This window comes from Bactrocera latifrons, unplaced genomic scaffold (genome assembly GCF_001853355.1).
Source record: "Bactrocera latifrons isolate USDA-ARS-PBARC rearing strain unplaced genomic scaffold, ASM185335v1 scaffold_14, whole genome shotgun sequence".
NCBI lineage: Eukaryota > Metazoa > Arthropoda > Insecta > Diptera > Tephritidae > Bactrocera > Bactrocera latifrons.
The window spans coordinates 1900413-1916982 of record NW_017534852.1 but is presented as its reverse complement, the minus strand read 5'-3'; the positions used below and the strand labels follow the sequence as shown (position 1 = coordinate 1916982).

General features: G+C 36.8%; 2 protein-coding genes and 1 long non-coding RNA gene across 3 annotated transcripts in view; 1 reads left to right on the top strand and 2 right to left on the bottom strand.

Moving 5' to 3' along the window:
* The first annotated feature begins 17 nt into the window (after positions 1–17).
* LOC108965399 lies at positions 18–863 on the top strand. The gene is made up of 2 exons (XR_001993103.1): positions 18–294; positions 700–863. It is a non-coding gene; the product is annotated as an uncharacterized LOC108965399 (long non-coding RNA).
* Positions 864–2963: 2100 nt separating this feature from the next.
* On the bottom strand, positions 2964–8834 carry LOC108965381 (coiled-coil domain-containing protein 40). Its single transcript, XM_018927737.1, has 6 exons — positions 7790–8834; positions 6285–6427; positions 5658–6217; positions 5451–5595; positions 3937–4145; positions 2964–3859 (listed from the first exon to the last, which is right to left on the bottom strand). Exons 1-6 carry the CDS (start codon positions 8692–8694, stop codon positions 3059–3061), a joined length of 2763 nt encoding a protein of 920 aa, XP_018783282.1. The 5' UTR covers positions 8695–8834; the 3' UTR covers positions 2964–3058.
* A 1821-nt stretch (positions 8835–10655) lies between these two features.
* Positions 10656–16570, bottom strand: part of LOC108965467 (mitochondrial basic amino acids transporter) — a 6941-nt gene continuing 1026 nt past the window's right edge. The window contains exons 2-4 of the mRNA XM_018927909.1: positions 14319–14415; positions 12519–12980; positions 10656–11496 (exon numbers count right to left, since the gene is read on the bottom strand). Coding sequence (XP_018783454.1) covers positions 10865–11496; positions 12519–12980; positions 14319–14352 — 1128 coding nt within the window. The 5' untranslated portion in view covers positions 14353–14415 and the 3' untranslated portion in view covers positions 10656–10864. The remainder of the gene's footprint in view (positions 11497–12518; positions 12981–14318; positions 14416–16570) is intronic.

The following is a 16570-nucleotide window of genomic DNA, read 5'->3' as shown; positions in this document are numbered from 1 at the left end:
AATAATATTACAAAAAAAAAAATTAAATTAAAAAACAATAACTGAAAAACGAACATAATTCAAAAACACAAAGGAAAAATAATAATTATTGCCACCCTGTGCTGCTGCCTCTCCAATGCGCCTTGATTTGTCTGCAATTATGCCGTTACAATTACCTACCTGTCCGCGAGCACCAACACTTGACATTACCAAGCAGTGAAAGCAACAACATTTTTTTATGCCATTATGTTATATAAATATGATAAAAGAAAAATAAAATAAAATTCAAATTAAGTTGCTTAGTTACAATCGCATGTAAGTTAATATTTTATACAAACGCGCACACTTAGTTAATTTTTTGTTATATTAATTATGATTTATACTAAGAATGATTTTTGTACTTTTTTGAAAGCATTGCAGGAAAATTTCATCAAGCAGTAATTACTTAATCAATAAAAATATTTTTTGAAAAAGAAAAAAAAAAACAACAACAAGCATAATTAATTGTGAGACCTTATAAAACATACATCATACAAATATAAAATAAAAAAAAATTAGTATTTTAATTATATACATCCAGTTAGCTGTTTTACCTACATACATACAAGTACATATATTATGTTTATATGCTTAAAGTTAAATACCTAGCTAAGATAAAGTTAATTTTATTTTTTTTTTATATTTTTACATTTGATTTGTATTTTCGTGGATACTTTAAAGGGCCACGCGTCGATGCGTTGTCACGTAAGTGAGCGAGCGAGAGCGAAAGGGAAAACGAGAGAGAGAGAGAGTAAAGAAGAAATAATGTATATGTATAGCAAACGAAAATGGTTGAAGAACTAAGGAAATTATATGTATTAATACTATTAAAATGGTAAAATATATCACATGTGTATATTATATGTACTTAATTTTTCAATGTTGTTGTTGGTTTTATTTGCTTCATACAACGAGGAGTTGCGGCTTTGCGAGTGAGCGCAGTGGAAATCAATTGTTCTGGCGGTAGAAAATATTCTTCAAAAATTTGGCAGAAAACTGCTGAGTTGACTATCCTATCTAAAGCTACAAAAACATTCAAGGTATGCAGCTGCTTAGAGACGGTAATTCCTGGCGTTGTAAGCTGAGCATCAGCGATTTTTATATATGGAGTAATTGCTTGGGCACCGAAAGCATTGCAGACTTCAACTATCAAAGTAGCAAAGACTTACCTGCGTCTGCGCCTCTGGGGCATAAAGATTTAGACGGCAATGAGCTGGGTTCCACACCATAAAGAAGCTGCTCCGCATGGCAGAGAGCGTGAAGTGAAAGAAGAAAGCAAGTAACAGGTATATGCGCCATACAAAGCTGCTAATGGTAGGTTGCATATTAGAAAGGTTTCGAATAATAGACCTTTAGATTTCTTGCAATTTGAGAAACATAAAAACGACCGATCTACTCGTTTATAAAGCCTAAAAATTCTGGATATTTTTGTTCGAGAAGTAAAATTCTGAATAGATTAATACTTTAGTATTAGAAAATATAGATTTCAGATTATATATACATATGTATTTTCCAAAAAGAACGACCTGCTGGATCCATCGTTCCCACGACAGTGGGATCTACGGAAACCGGAACGGACCCGGATTTTTATCCGGCCAAGGACTGTCAACTCGGCAGAACTCTGCCGTTACAACAACAACAACAACCTGCTGGATCCACGGTAAGTTTTGACTGCATGATTATTATATAAAAATTTCCGATTCCTTATTATTACTGGAGGATAAAAAACTTATGCTGGCTGAAATTCAAATTATTCAACATCTTGCTGTTGGAGCGGTCCTTGGTCGGATAAAAATCCGGGTCCGTTCCGGTTACGTAGAGCCCACCGTCGCGGGAACGGTTAGTTTACATCTTCTATTTTATTTCTGTGGAAACGGAAATTTATTGGAGGATCGTTTAATTTTTATAGAAATTTTATACAAAGCTGATCATTCTCTGATATGTGACGTAACGAAATAGCATATTTGTGTCGTAAACTTTATATATACATATGTATGTATGTATATAGTGTCTGATTCTAAAATTGATATATGTATATATAAGGGGTTATAGCTAAAACTTTGCAATAAATAATAAATGACTGTGCTTAAAATGGCTTCCAAGTAGAGTGTGCGTTGTAAATTTTTATGAAAAACACGAAACCGCCGGAAAAAACTTTACGTGTGTGTATTTAATGGCAGAAGGCAAACAATATACTCAATATTAAATACTCTATAAATAAAAGGGAAACCGGATTTTGGTAGAAAACCGACTGTAATGCGGCCTAAAATATTCCGAAGCTGAAGACAACGTTCAACAATTGCATAAGTCAAAACATTATTATTATTTGGAGAAGTCAAAGATGTGGTGTAGAGTAAACAAGCAATAATAGCTGCCATTTCATCCAGAAAAAACAATGGATAGGAGTGGTTTGTGGGCCGGTGGTATGGTCATTATTCCTTTTTTCTCAAAAATGATGCCGATGAGAACGTAATCGTCAATGCCGCCGTTATCGCGCCATGATAATCGATTATTTGTTCTCCAAAATTCAAGCTCATGATCTGGGGGACATTTGGTTTCAACAAGTCGCATCAATCAATGGATTTATTGAGAGAACACTTTGGTGAGTAGATAATTTCACTTTTTGGGCGTCGATTGGCTATTTTGATCGAGTGATATCACACCGTTAGACTTTATCCTGTGGGGGATTGTAAAGTCTAAAGCCTATGCGGACAATCCAGTCGAAATGCTCGAACGAGTAATTGAAAATTGGACTTAACGGACGGACTATCTGAGACGTAACCCTGGCTAACATTCGATAGAGATAACTTCAAAAATGGTCAGATTTCCGTTCGTGATGAGCCGTTGCTCTCCAAGCTAAATATTTATATTACATACTCGTAACTTATGCTAAAGTTAATACTATTCATTTAATTGTTTAGAAATCATAATGGCCAAAATATATTTCCAAATCATATTAAATACAAATGTGCCATAAATTCATATTCTATAAAAATGCAAAAAAAATATATTAAAACCTAACTAACTTGACGTAACGCACTTAATCCCGAAGAACTTGTGTGACTTTGGCGAAGAATTTTTTCTTCTCCGGAAACTCTGTGTTCAAAATTTGTACCACCTCGAGTAGATTATCATTTATTTCCATTTGCTTTTGTACTAGTTGATTTAATGCGGTTTCAGAGCGTATCTTCGGTGAAGATGTGCCCAAGCCTAAGCGCCGATACGATTTCGCGCGATTCTGTTTGCGTACGATGCGTTCTAAATTGTAATGTTTCAACAAAAGGATATCGTCAATCTTCTGACGTAGTTCCTCGTCAAGCGCCTTCTCACGTTCAATGTCTTCATACAAACGCGTTAGATCGGCACGTATACGTTCGTTATCACGTGTGACCTTCACGAGTTGTTCATCGCTAATAACACTAATCTCATTTTGAATTTTCTTCAAGCGATTACGTAAGTCGATAACTTTTTGTTGTGACGAAATGCCAGTCTTGATGCGCTGCGCTTTTACCTCAGCGAGCTTTTTTGCCGATGCGGCTATATAGATATGTTCACGATGTGCCACACCGTGTTGCAAATCTTGTGCGAGCTTCTCTTGTGCGCGCGCCAAATGCTGGAAGCGTATCTTCATGCGATGTATCTCGGATTTCATATTGCCGATTTCACTGGTGAGACTCGTTTCGTCTTTGCGCCAACGTAGCGTCTCTTCGATTAGCTTATATTTAGTCTCCCACGACAATGATTCGCGATGTTTGTCCAGCACCAAGTCTTTGTAATGATCGATTTCATCTTGCAGCTCATCAATTTCGGCCTCCATATTTAAGACATTCATTTCATGATCCTGAAAACGTTTTGAAGAGGCATTAGTAAAGCTTGTCCTATATTATATCGGGTTGAGTATGTCCCCTAGTGACTTACCTTCAACTTAAGTACTAGCTCATTGTGCTCCATCTGGCATTCATTCTCCTCGTTGTCGTGCTGTTGGCGCGCATTACACATTTTCTTATTTAAGAGTTCTACTTTGGTCAAATAGATTTGTATGTCGTGTTCGAGTTCTTTTGTGGCCTCTTCCTGCTTTTCAAGATCTACATCGATTTTCAGCGATTTTTGCTTAATTATACTGAGTTCTGAAATATTGATTCACGATTAAAATTTTTGTGGAAGCGATTGAATGGGAAAGCAGATTTCTTCCAGGTTAACGATTCGGAGTTTTCTGTCAACCAATGATAGTAGATATTGAGGAAATGTACGTGAGTATGTGAGTGCATTTGTTACAATCCGCATTCTATTGCTAAACTCAATTTCGAGACCATAGAGTTGAAACTAATTATCAAAGATACTCAATACGTCCGCTGCAGAAAACGAACCCTCAGTGATATAATTTTCAATGAAAGCCATTTTTGTACGACATATTACATGGAATGTTGTGGAATAACTGTATGAATGAATGTAGATAAAGCGAGATAGGACCGTTCTAATTGTCGACTATATCTTGTGATGGATTCCAAGAAATGGATGTCGAGTTTTGTGATTGAGATGGACACTCTTAGCGGAGATGTAAAGTTTGCAGCTGGCAAGTATTGTTAAAGGGCTTGTTAATTTTGAACGCATGTTCTCTAAATGACCAATGCTGTTGTCTGTAAGTCTGTATATACCTTCCTTAAAACTGAGTACTAAGTCCTTAGTTCTGGCCTTGTCACATATGTCGGGTATTCCTAGAGAGGCTCCTAACATAACCAATTCGTCTGATTTTTCGAGACTGGGAGCTATAATTAGAGGCAAGTGAAGGTGACCCGTCAGTGAGCTTAATGATCTCCTACATTTATTTATTACGTGGAAATTAACGATAAGACTAGCAATACCGTCTGACAGCTTGTGTATTTGGTATCTTTCTGTGCCCTTCCCCAGTTATTCAGTATAACTCCATAGGTCTTTTCTATGCCTAGTATTTCCGATTAGAAGCTGTTAGCTGAGTTTCGTAGACGGATAGCGAGAGAAAGAGATATCAATATCCTCGGAGATACCCTCATCTCTACACCGCAATACATTTTGAACCCGTCGGTATAGATTGAGATAGTAGCCTTCTCCCCTACTAAACCTCTTCTTTATTCACTAGAGGGTATTCCCACCTGGAAGTAATCTAACCTTGGCAGGATATATTCTGATTTATTTAGATAACGAGCTGGATCAGGATTTTTTTTATGTTCCTAAATCTACTTTAACAAATTGGTGTATTGGATGTTGGAAAAAATGCATTAATATTGATGTGTAGTGTCTGAGCTAATGTGATGATCTCGTTGTCTGATTGGACTATTTTGATCAGAATACAAATCTATCGAATACTAAATTTTTAACACAAGAACTCGTTGAACACAATTACACAGGGTTAACATTTCAATATATTATTTTGACTTCGTCCTATCAGTACTTACGTTTTTGGGTGACCTGTATTTCAGTAAGTTGATTATTGCGCTTTTCCGATAGATTAACATAGTGATTCTGCATCATCACCCAAAATTGCTGGAGTTCTCGTATCTGCTGTTCGGTAGCTAATATGCCACGCTCCAATATCTTGATCTGCAATCAGAGAAATTCACACAGTCAAGTTTTTTAATAACTTATGGTAGCTATTTAAGTACCTTCTTTGTCTGCACACTGTTGGCCGCTTCCTCGCCCATGCGGTTGATTTCTTCCAGGCGACTTGATAAGCGATCAATCTTTTTCATTTTGATATCGATTTGTGTTTCTAACGCATGCATCTCGGCTAGAATCAATTCGGCGTTATGATCCACACTATGTAATTTCTTTTCTAACTCCTCGTTATCTTGATTCAATTTCACTAATATGCCCCGGTAACGCTCCGTATCCAACAAAGTGTCTGAGAGTTGACTTTGAACTATAGCCAAGTTTAGTTCGGTACCCCTGCGTGTTTCCTGTGCTTCGCGCAAAAGTTTCAAGYGATACTGACTAGCTTTGTCGGCGATCAATTGATCTTGCGCCACCTTTAGCATGTTCTCTTCCATTTGATATTTCTTGGCATATAGTTTATCGCTCTTCCATTGCATTCTACGTAATTCGGTTTCCAAATTGGTACCCTCACGATTTGCTTCGATTAAATCCTTCTCATTTTGTTTCAACCAAAGCGGCAATTCGTCGAGTTTCACTTGCAGTCCGAGCAATGTCTCCGCTTGTTTTTGACCTGCGGGCGAACATTAGAGGCGGTTCAGTTGCAGTTCAATGTCTCTAATAATTCTGTTTATACTCACATTCACGTTTAAGATTTCCACAATCGGCCAGGAGTCGCGTTTTGAAAGATTCCAATTTTTCGTTTTGTTTTGTCTCCTTCGTTATCTGCTTTTTAATTGACTCAATACTCATTGTGTTTAGTGTAATAGATTCTTTCTCTTTGCTGAAAAAAGAGTGTTAGGTTAGGTTGGATGGCTGATCGAAGATGTGGATGTAGTATGTTTTTTTTCTTTTGTGAAGCCTTAGAAAAGAAGAAATCCCGTGCTCGGACTTATAACTTAGCAAAACGCTTAGTAGCCAATACACATTTGCATAGGCGTTCAGTGTCAACTCCCTTTAGTTTGGTGGGATGTCTGAAGGTATGCGCTCCCAAGTGTTTAACGCGGTTAAGCTGGCTAGGTCATGTCATCCGAAAGGATTAAAACATTACAGCTCTGAGAGTATTCGACACAGTATCGGCCGGGGGAAGCAGAGGAAAAAGATCTCCACTCCGTGGGAAAGACCTGGTAGAGAAGGACCTCGCTATACTTGGAATCTCCAATTAGCGTCAAAAAGCTAAAAGGAAGAACGATTGGCGCGCTATTGTTAACTTGGTTTACGCCAATAAATAAGAAGATAAAAATGTTGTGAAGATATTTCGTTACATAACAAAACTCCTTACAATGACATAATTTTGTTCGGTCAATTTGTATAGAATTTGTATAGATAGTAAGCTATATAGGTCCGATCTCAGCGATTTCAAAAATTGAGCAGCTTTTGGCCACGACATTATACCTCCTGAGTATGCTGGGGTGACACTCAGCAGACATAGCTGGTGAATTAATGTCGCAACTGACTCCGTCCCGTTAAAACCATGGAAAGTCTTTGAGATAAGTGTGGCTTGAAAAAATTTCCTCTATGAGCTGGTTAGTTCTGATATGTACCTATCCTACTTTTCGGGAGACGGATAACGGTTCGGATTGGGCAGCCTTTTAAGGACGAATTATTCAGAAGAAACACATGAAGAAAAGAGGAAGCCGAGAAATGTAAGGAGGTCGGTAAATTTATACCTGGGAGCTTAGTATACAATCTCTCGCGAAGTCTATTGAAAGGATCGGTCGGAAGAAATCTGCTGACTACGGACAGAAATAGGGCGGAACTGCTAGTACGGGCAGGGGAACCTCTGTCAGAATTATAACAATATTTGTTAGTACACTAGGGCTGGTGTGCGAAGAAGCGTTAGTGGGAAACTGAAAGGGACGTGACTCAAATGTCAACCGAGCGCATTCCATTGAACCTGACGTATGCGACCGCATTAGGAAGGATGATTTTTTTGAGTCACTTTGGTACTTTGACATTTTTTTTAGAATTTTACTCAATTTCAAATTTTTCTGTTCTTTAGAGTTCTTTATTTTTCAGAAGATATCAAACCATTCGAAGCAGTTCCAGTTATTACCAGCAGCAGGCCTGATAAAAAAATTCTGAAGCCTTCGTATAAATTATATATCTTATAAATATGTATACTGTATGTGAACTTATAACTCACCCCATAGATTGTTGCGCTTGATAGAGTATTTTGTCACGATGCTGTATGGCTACAATCACCTCACTCCAGGCTTGGGTTAAGCGCTTGTGCTCAGTTTGCAGCACCTCCAAGTCAGTATTGGCATCATTAATGCTTGTCTTTAGCACATCGGTTATGTCGCGCATATCTTGCAACTCGCTGCGCACTACCTCGACTTCATGCTCCTTGCGTTTCACCTCGACATCTAGATGATAGAAGAGCATATCGGATTTCTTCTTGTCCTCGGACAGTTGCTTTTGCAACTGTGTATCACGATGCACAATACGTTTGGCATTCTTCACTTCGTCTTTCACCTCATCGGCCCAGTTGCGTATGTGCCCCTCCAACGTGTTCATATTCTCCAATTCGACCATACGTTTGTTGTATTTTTGCTTTTGCTCCTTTTTCGTTTGCAAACGCTTTTCGTACTCCGCTTTGAGTTGCGTCACTTCACTCTCCATTTCCACACGTTTCTGCATGTTCGTTTGTATCTGCTGCACATAATCTTCCAACTGTTCATTTTGCCGATTAATACCCTGTTGCAGATCATATAGCTTGGCGCCTTGCTCTTCGCGTGCCGCTTCCTTCAGCTTTAATTGGTATTTGATCTCGGCGATTTCATTCTTGAGTTGTTCCTTCGTACGCAAAAGATAGTCCTTTAAATTTGCTTGAAATTTCTGCAAGAGTGGGTGGTCCGGTGGCAGGAGTGCTAAACGTACTGGTTCCGGTTCGTCGGGCTTTGGTGGCTCTGGTAGGCGTGCAAAGTCACATTCGGAGTGTGTATCATTTGCGCGCTCCTGTTCGGACTCCAAACGCGGCTCGGGTCCAGAATCGATACCCGACGCCGGCTGGGCTGCCTTTTCGATTTGATTTTCATCACTCATCATATTGGCAATCGGTTAATTTTTTTCTTTTCGTGTAGATTTATATAAAATATTTGTATATATTTCTAAGCGTTAATAATTCACACAAATTGTAAGCGTCTTGAAAAATATATTTTCTCGTTCGTTTCTGTAAAGCGATTGATATTGCAGTTTGTTGCTTTGGAAATTCAATTTAAAGTATTTTCCCTTCATAAACAGCACCCAGTATGAGTTGCTCGTTGCCATAGCGCTCGAAGTCGACGAGTTGAGTGTTTTTCGTACGCAGAGATTTGAGCATGTTTCCAAGTGTTTGCGTGTTCATACCCATTTTTTTGCATGGTTATAGTTTGGGTCTATATTCACACGGTATCTGTGTTAATAAAAGTCGGGAAAGGAAGTTGTCCAGAGGAGCTATAATTTGCTTCGCAGCGTTGTGGCCTGTAAAACGAACTGGAATTTACTTTTCGAGCCATATTTTATCACCAAATTGATACCAAATTGATAACATTAAAAAGCAGAAATAGAAGTAGAACGCATTAACTACACTGCTTTACAGTGCTTTGGCTGTTGTAGATGTAAGATCAGGTTTTTATATACATACATATGTAATTATTCATAAAGTTCTTAAAACTATTAATGGTTTTGTAAGAATTGCTTTATCTTTATTTTCATTGCGTCTTCTTTAATGGAAGAAGTTCGATAAGCAATTATCCGTTTGAAGAACAATAAACCGGCGTTGCCGATGGATTGTCGGCCGAGCTAATAAATACGGCGACGAAGAAGTGATAAGGAGCAGGCATTGACTCCTTATTGGAATTTAAGTGTGCTCTTCCCAATCCACAAAAATGGCGAACCCACAATCCGCGCCAACTACTGTGGAATAAGCTTCATCAACATCGCATCGCACACCGTCAACAAACTGATAGGACCTTTTCAGTATGGTTTTAGGTATGGAACAGAAATTAACAACTGACCATATATTCCTAATGCTCCAAAGCTTTAAAAAGACCCATGAGAAGCGGATCGACACACACCACCTCTTTGTCGATTTCAAAGAATAAACATTTTTTGGAATTTATTTTTTGCAGTTTATCTCTTTTAAATGTTGGGCGCGGCTACGTCTCAGATGGTCCATCATTGAATCCAATTTTCGATGACTCGTTCGCGGATTTCGACAGTCCTAGATCTAGGCGGAAAAATGTTTAACGGACCGGCCCAAAACGTGAAATTATCTGCTCACTGAAGTGTTCGTCCCAAATGTGGTAATTTCGGTTGTTCACATAATCATTGGGCCAGAAATGGGCCTCATCAATGAACAAAATGTGGATCGAAAACCTCAGATCTTCTTGGAACTTTTCAAGAGCGAAGCGATGTCGTTTGGGTAGGTCGAGCGACTTCAATTCTTGCACAAGATATATTTTGTACGCTTTCAATTTGGAATCTCGAAGTAAAATGTGCCAAGTCGTTCCATACGTCAGTCCAGGTTGCTGCAAACGGCGCCGAATAGACTCTTCACGGTCTTTGTGTACACTTACAGCTACACTATATTTTCTTCACTGCGTGCTTTACGCAGTCTATTCGAGTGAATACTATCCAATCATGAATGCTAGGCCTCAGGATGGGTGATGTTGTTGCGAAGAGTACGCTCTGTAGGCCGATTATGTTGAGCATAAATTGAGTGAAGCCGGCGGAACACACTCCTTACAGAATCTGAATTTTTGTAAAAAATTTGAACAATTTGTGAATGTTGTTCAGTTGTTCAACGTTGTTCAATAATGAACAAAAATAGCATGGCAGCTAGACACGACTCACGCATGACCTATCAAAAAAGGCTATTGAAAAAAGTATCTCTACAGGGATCACCCATTATAATATGAACCTGTAATATTTAATGACAAATACAATGATTTTGTTGTTTTATCATAGTAAATATTATATTTTATTTTTGCCCTTTTTCATTTATAAAACTTCAAAACGTGAATGCGTTCATTTGTAAAATTTTAGCATTTTAATCTATTTCACATTTATTAATTTACATAATTCCTAACTACAGATGATTTTATACTTTGGCACTACGTGGTTTTGTATATAAATAAATATAGGTACAATACATATATACAAACATACATACATATATATAGTATTATATATACAAATGCAACTAGTCAGCTAAAACGGACTTTATATAGTATTCTCAATCATTATCCCCACAAAGTTCTCTTATTTTTATGCGTTCATCTTCGAAAACATAATATTTAAAATCATTATCATTTTCTGGATAAAATTCATGCGCTAAATCTTCAATTTCCGAATGACAGACGGCTTCATTGAAGGCACCTAGGCGATGTAAAATTTTCACCATCGTAAAGCGCTTCTCACGCACTTCATGGCGCTCTTTGTCATAACGATGCAGATAGGATAAGGGCATCTCAGCCGATATAGGTATCCTCGATATGGCCAACTGATCGGTTGTCTGTAATTCCATCTCCAAATTAGTACGCTTTGTCAGACCCAAAATGCAAGCGACCACATAGAAACAGGCGGCATTCGCGGGGAACGCGCGTATAATGGTAGAATTGAGACCACGGAAGAAGAAATGCAAACCATCTTTATTATAATTTCGGACCGCACAATTCCAGGCGCCTTTGTACACGGGCGCTGAACTCATACCATCTGCTTGTAACAGCGTCTTAATTACATCTGTGGGATAGGATACGAGCCATGAAGCGATACCGGCTAAGCCGCCGGCAGTTAGAGCGTGTGGGACGCTCGGTTTTTCTTTTAACGACATAAGCCATTCGTAGCTAACGAAGTAGGCAGCGAAACCTTGAGAAGAAAAGGTAATTGTTAATATAACTTTCTTAACATAACTATGGACCGTTGAAATTATATTTATGTATTATTTTGAGAATTTTATCTATACTATATTAAACTATCTTACGATCTCTTCAAATTATTTTTGAATTTTGAACAATGGACTATTTATCTAAGCTCAGCCGGTGGTAAACTTACGATTCATAAGCTCATATTCATGTTGAGTTAATCTGTTTAGACTTAACCTTAAACAATCTACGGTCTCCTTAAACTATTTCTCAGTTCTGAAGAAATCTTGTGACTTCTGGATTTTTATTTGACCTCGGTGCTAAACTCACGCCTTAAAATCTCATCGTTAAGTTGATATGATTATAAATCCTGGAAAATTGTCTTACAGCTCATCTGTCTCCCAACGATGACTAAGGAGAGACGTCAAAGAAGAGTTTTAACCAATGTCTCTCGTATTCCATCGTAAGTGGAAAGAAAATACGATTTTCCTTCGAAATTGTCTGCATGGTTACAGATGTAGATCTGCATGTCTTCATTGCAGGCTTCCAAACATTTCTGTGCTACTCGACTTGGTCTATGAGTTTGATTATATCGCTTGCAGGCCTATTTACCAGTGTCTTAACTTTGTTCTTATCGGAACGGCAGATTACATTCCGAAACAAATTTTGAGAAAAAATCGGATCCGTTTCGATTACGTGTAACTCACTGCCATGGCAGCTGTAAGCTTTGTATTGTGATACTTCGGTGAAATAAGATTGGTAGTCCTAAGTGCTTAACGCACGTTTTGTGTGTTTAGTGGAGGTATGAACTGAAGTTCCTCGGGAATATTGTATGTATTAACCTCAATATGAATTATTTTGTCTATTTTCTTTTGTACAATATTAATTTAACAATAAAATAGTTCCATTAGTATTATCCGATTAACCTTACAGTCTTTGAAGAAAGTTAATACTTATTAAGACTATTCTATCTTCATATATTTAGCTCGAATAATATATTGCTACTTAAAAATACAATTCACCCACCTGGTACATCTCTGAGCGCTGTCATTCCCAAGCCACGAAAACCACCTTTAAACCCATCTGTCTGTATTATATGTCGTATACATTCAATAGGACTTTTATATTGAGGAGCTTTTGGATCCATATGTTGTAATTGCATACGCGTCTTTGCCAATTCCATTGGTGAACAAACTATACTCTGCGCAAAACCCGACACGCAACCAGCAATGAAATGTGAATATAATGAATTTGAGTCTATCATCTGTCGCTGTACATTGCCATATACACCAAAGACTATGGCATTAACAACACTTATACCCATCAGTGGGCTGGACATGCCGCGGTATAAACTTTTCACGCCATCCGTACGAACTAGCGACGATATACAATGAAAGGTGCCACGATATATAGGGTTCTTAACATCCTGCATCTGTAGATGAACTTTAACTGTATCGAATGGATGACCGACTAAAACACCTGCACAGCCTGGTGAGTACAATTGAAAGAGAAAATATATAGTGAAAAGAAAAAACACGTGATAAGTAACTCCTAGTTTCTAATTAATTATAGCATTCTTGTTAATCATCGGGACCTAATACTAAATAAACACGTAACAAAAAATACCTATTATTTATTAATCCCGAAGAAATTATTCCGAGTACGTTTCATATAATATAGATAACTAATGAAGCGATCGCGCCTAAAACTTGTCGGGAAATACATGGTAAAAAAGAACGGGGAGAATTCATGGGAATCTTTGTTTTGTGCCTTTTTTGTCCTTAGATTTTTTAAATTTTGGATTTTGTTTCGACTAGGATTAGCGTTCTTGATCCTCATCGTTTTTTTTTGTATTTGCTCAGATCTGTTTAGAGATATGGGAGAGTCATTTCATCGAAAGTATTGTTTTATAAAATCCATGACTTATTCTACTTTGTAGCCAATATATATGTATATATAGTAAAGTCCAGTTGTATTGACATTTTCAGTTGGTTGAGTCTTGATAATGGCTAATATGACTTAAACTTTAAGTGATCTACCCAAGCGAATCTTTGGATTGATGAGTTTATTAATTTCACTACTGTCTTGCCTACTTTTGAACACATACCTTATAAAAACCAGGGAATATCTCAACTTCTATGCCATTTAGTTGGCTAAGTAAGTAATCTGGACTTTCTTAAAGTATTCACTATTCGTAAAGTCTACAATGGAAGGGAAGAGATGTCAAATAAGAATTTGAAGCAGCATCTCATTGCGTAAGACATAATTTCTTTTCAAAACGGCTTTTAGGTCACGTATGTAAGCTTGCTTTCGTTTCATGAAAGGCGAGGCTGTTAAATTTGTACAACAAGGACAATTGGATCTTGTGTGAATGATATTGACATGTTAATAGGTTAAAATAGTTATTCAAAGCCATCGGTGCTTATTTTTATTAAGAGGGTAATAAGGTCTCACTTATTGTGTAATTTATACATCGATCACCTCGTTAAGATCCTTTTGTGGGTTGCCTAGTCTACTGGGTTTCAGCTGATATTTTATAACTTTTCTTCAGATTAAAAGCCATTCAGACGTTCCCATAACTCTATACTTTTAATAATTAAATCAATTGGTGGATTCAGACCTATTGGTTTTGATGTCAAATTTAATATTATATGTGACCTTGTCTACGAAAAGGGAGCTAACGTGCGAAAACTAGTTTTCTGGGAAACAGCTGTTAAACATCTCATCTTCCATCCGAATCAATTAAAAAGTGAAAATTGATTTTTTGGATTTTTCGACACCTAAGCCCCCTTTCCGTAGACCAGGTCACATATATTACATACTTACCACCGAGGCAACCTGCTACAAAATCGAACGCCATGACCACTAGATGTGCTCTATTTACAGGAACTAAATTTTGTAAGTGGGCACTCTCTGGAGGAGTCTGAAATGTGAATAAATATGTATAGTGATGATATGTAAACATTTATAGGAATATTTATACATACATATGTAATTATATATTATATATCTAGAATATTATTGGTAATTCTATAATTATGTTTTAAGCATTGTCACAAACACCTAAATAATTAATTATGAAGAAGTAAATATTTTATGTAAGATAATTAAACGTTAAGGAATAAAAAAAATATGCCCAAATAAATAAACTCATATAAGAAGAAAAATAATAAATGAAATATTTTCTATGTACTATATTACTATGTCGACATATATACGAAGATTCCAAGCCGGAAAGGAGAAGTCGGTATATCGGAAATAATATACATACTGCTATGAGCAAAAATAGTAAGACTTTGTTTTTTCTTTTAAATTCTTATTTTATTTCCACCTCAAGTAAACCCTCTTGTCCACAATACACTTGTGCCAACGTTTTTTTCCAATTCTCGAGACAGTTGCTACAGTCGATTTTCGGAATAGTCTTCAATGCGCGTAGCGATTCACGTTTAATGTCTTTAATTTACTCAAAACGACTTCCCCGCAGCGGTCGTTTGAGTTTACTGAAGTCACACAGAGCTATATCAGGCGAATACGTTGGTTGCGTCACGATATTGGTTGAAAATTTATGAAGAATCAATGCAGACGACGCATAACACTCAAATAGTATTCCATGTTGACAGTTTGGCCGGACGGAAGAAATTCGGAGTGCATCACATCTCGATAATCGAAGAAAACTGTCAACATAACCTCGACCTGACCTGGTTTTTCGGCTTTGGTTCAGCCTTGCCACAGTATTCGGATGATTCGGCTGTTTCCTGGTCCAAAAGGGAACGCCAGTAATAATACGTTTAATTTTCATTCTGGAATTCGGAAAGCACGCTGTTTTTCGCAACAACTCTTTCACTTTTATTAGACCAAAATTATGTTTCAAAATAGTTTTCATTGATCCTTCCGATATTCCAACGATGCCAGTAAGAAAAATATTTCGTCTTACTTTTTTTTTGCCCACAGACACTTTCGCACTGATAATTTGAAATTGGCCATTATTAAATTAAAGCAAAAAATAACAACCAAAAGAAAAGAACTGTTACTTATTGCTTGATCTTGATTTATAATGTCTGCTATCAGTGAAGCCGGTGGAAATGATAAGCAATTTTTAATGAGTCCAAAAAGTTCTGAATGTCTCAAATTTCATGAAAAAAAAAATTGGCAATATAAACATGTAAAAATATATTAACAAATATGGTACATAGATAATTTATAAAATGTCCCCATAACAACAGACGCTACATAAACGAAAATACTTGACCTTATCAGTGCTAGAGACTTTTCCATCCGCCAGCAATACTAACAACTATTTGGGGTGTGAAACTATTTGGTATTATAGCAAAATTTTAATCCACTTCAATTGTATAAATCGAGAATAGATTTGCTGCTTGGACTTTCGCTATGTATGTATGTAGTATTTGAATTACTCATTAAAGTGGTAAACCGGTAACAGTATACTATACATGTTTTAGTCCAGTTGCTTGTTCGATTTACCATTCTCTATGTTTTCCTAGATTACTTGTTTAAATCTATGATTTGTTTTTTTTTTTTTTTTATTTACTTGCACACGTGAGCATCACGTGAGTTACGTGAAATCACGTGACTATCTCTCGGAATTTGTGTGAATACCCTTAATATTACGATTGGAGCTTTCGGCTGTTGGCGGAAATGCCAAGTTTGTAGCAGAAACTTGCTATCTATCAATTATTTATTATTTGCTTTGTAAAGCATATTTACTATCACTAATTTATTGACGCAATGTGAGGTCAAAATGCCTGATAACGCATTTTTTCCAATATTTCACTCGTGAAATTTAATTTCCGTTGATTAAATTTGGTTTTATTTCTGTTTTTTGAGGACGATCTTATAAATTAATTAGTATCACGATAGCCCTTAAAATGTAAAATGAACTTATGTATGTGGTACATTAGAGAAGCTGAGATTATTTTAATGCATGCATAATTCGTGAAAAAATATTAATTTTGTTTTCGGTTGTTTAAAAAATAAATAGTTTTGCTCAAATATGTTTTATAAAAGAATTGTATATTTTTTGGAAAAATTAATAATAATGTTTTTGTAGTCACTGTTTT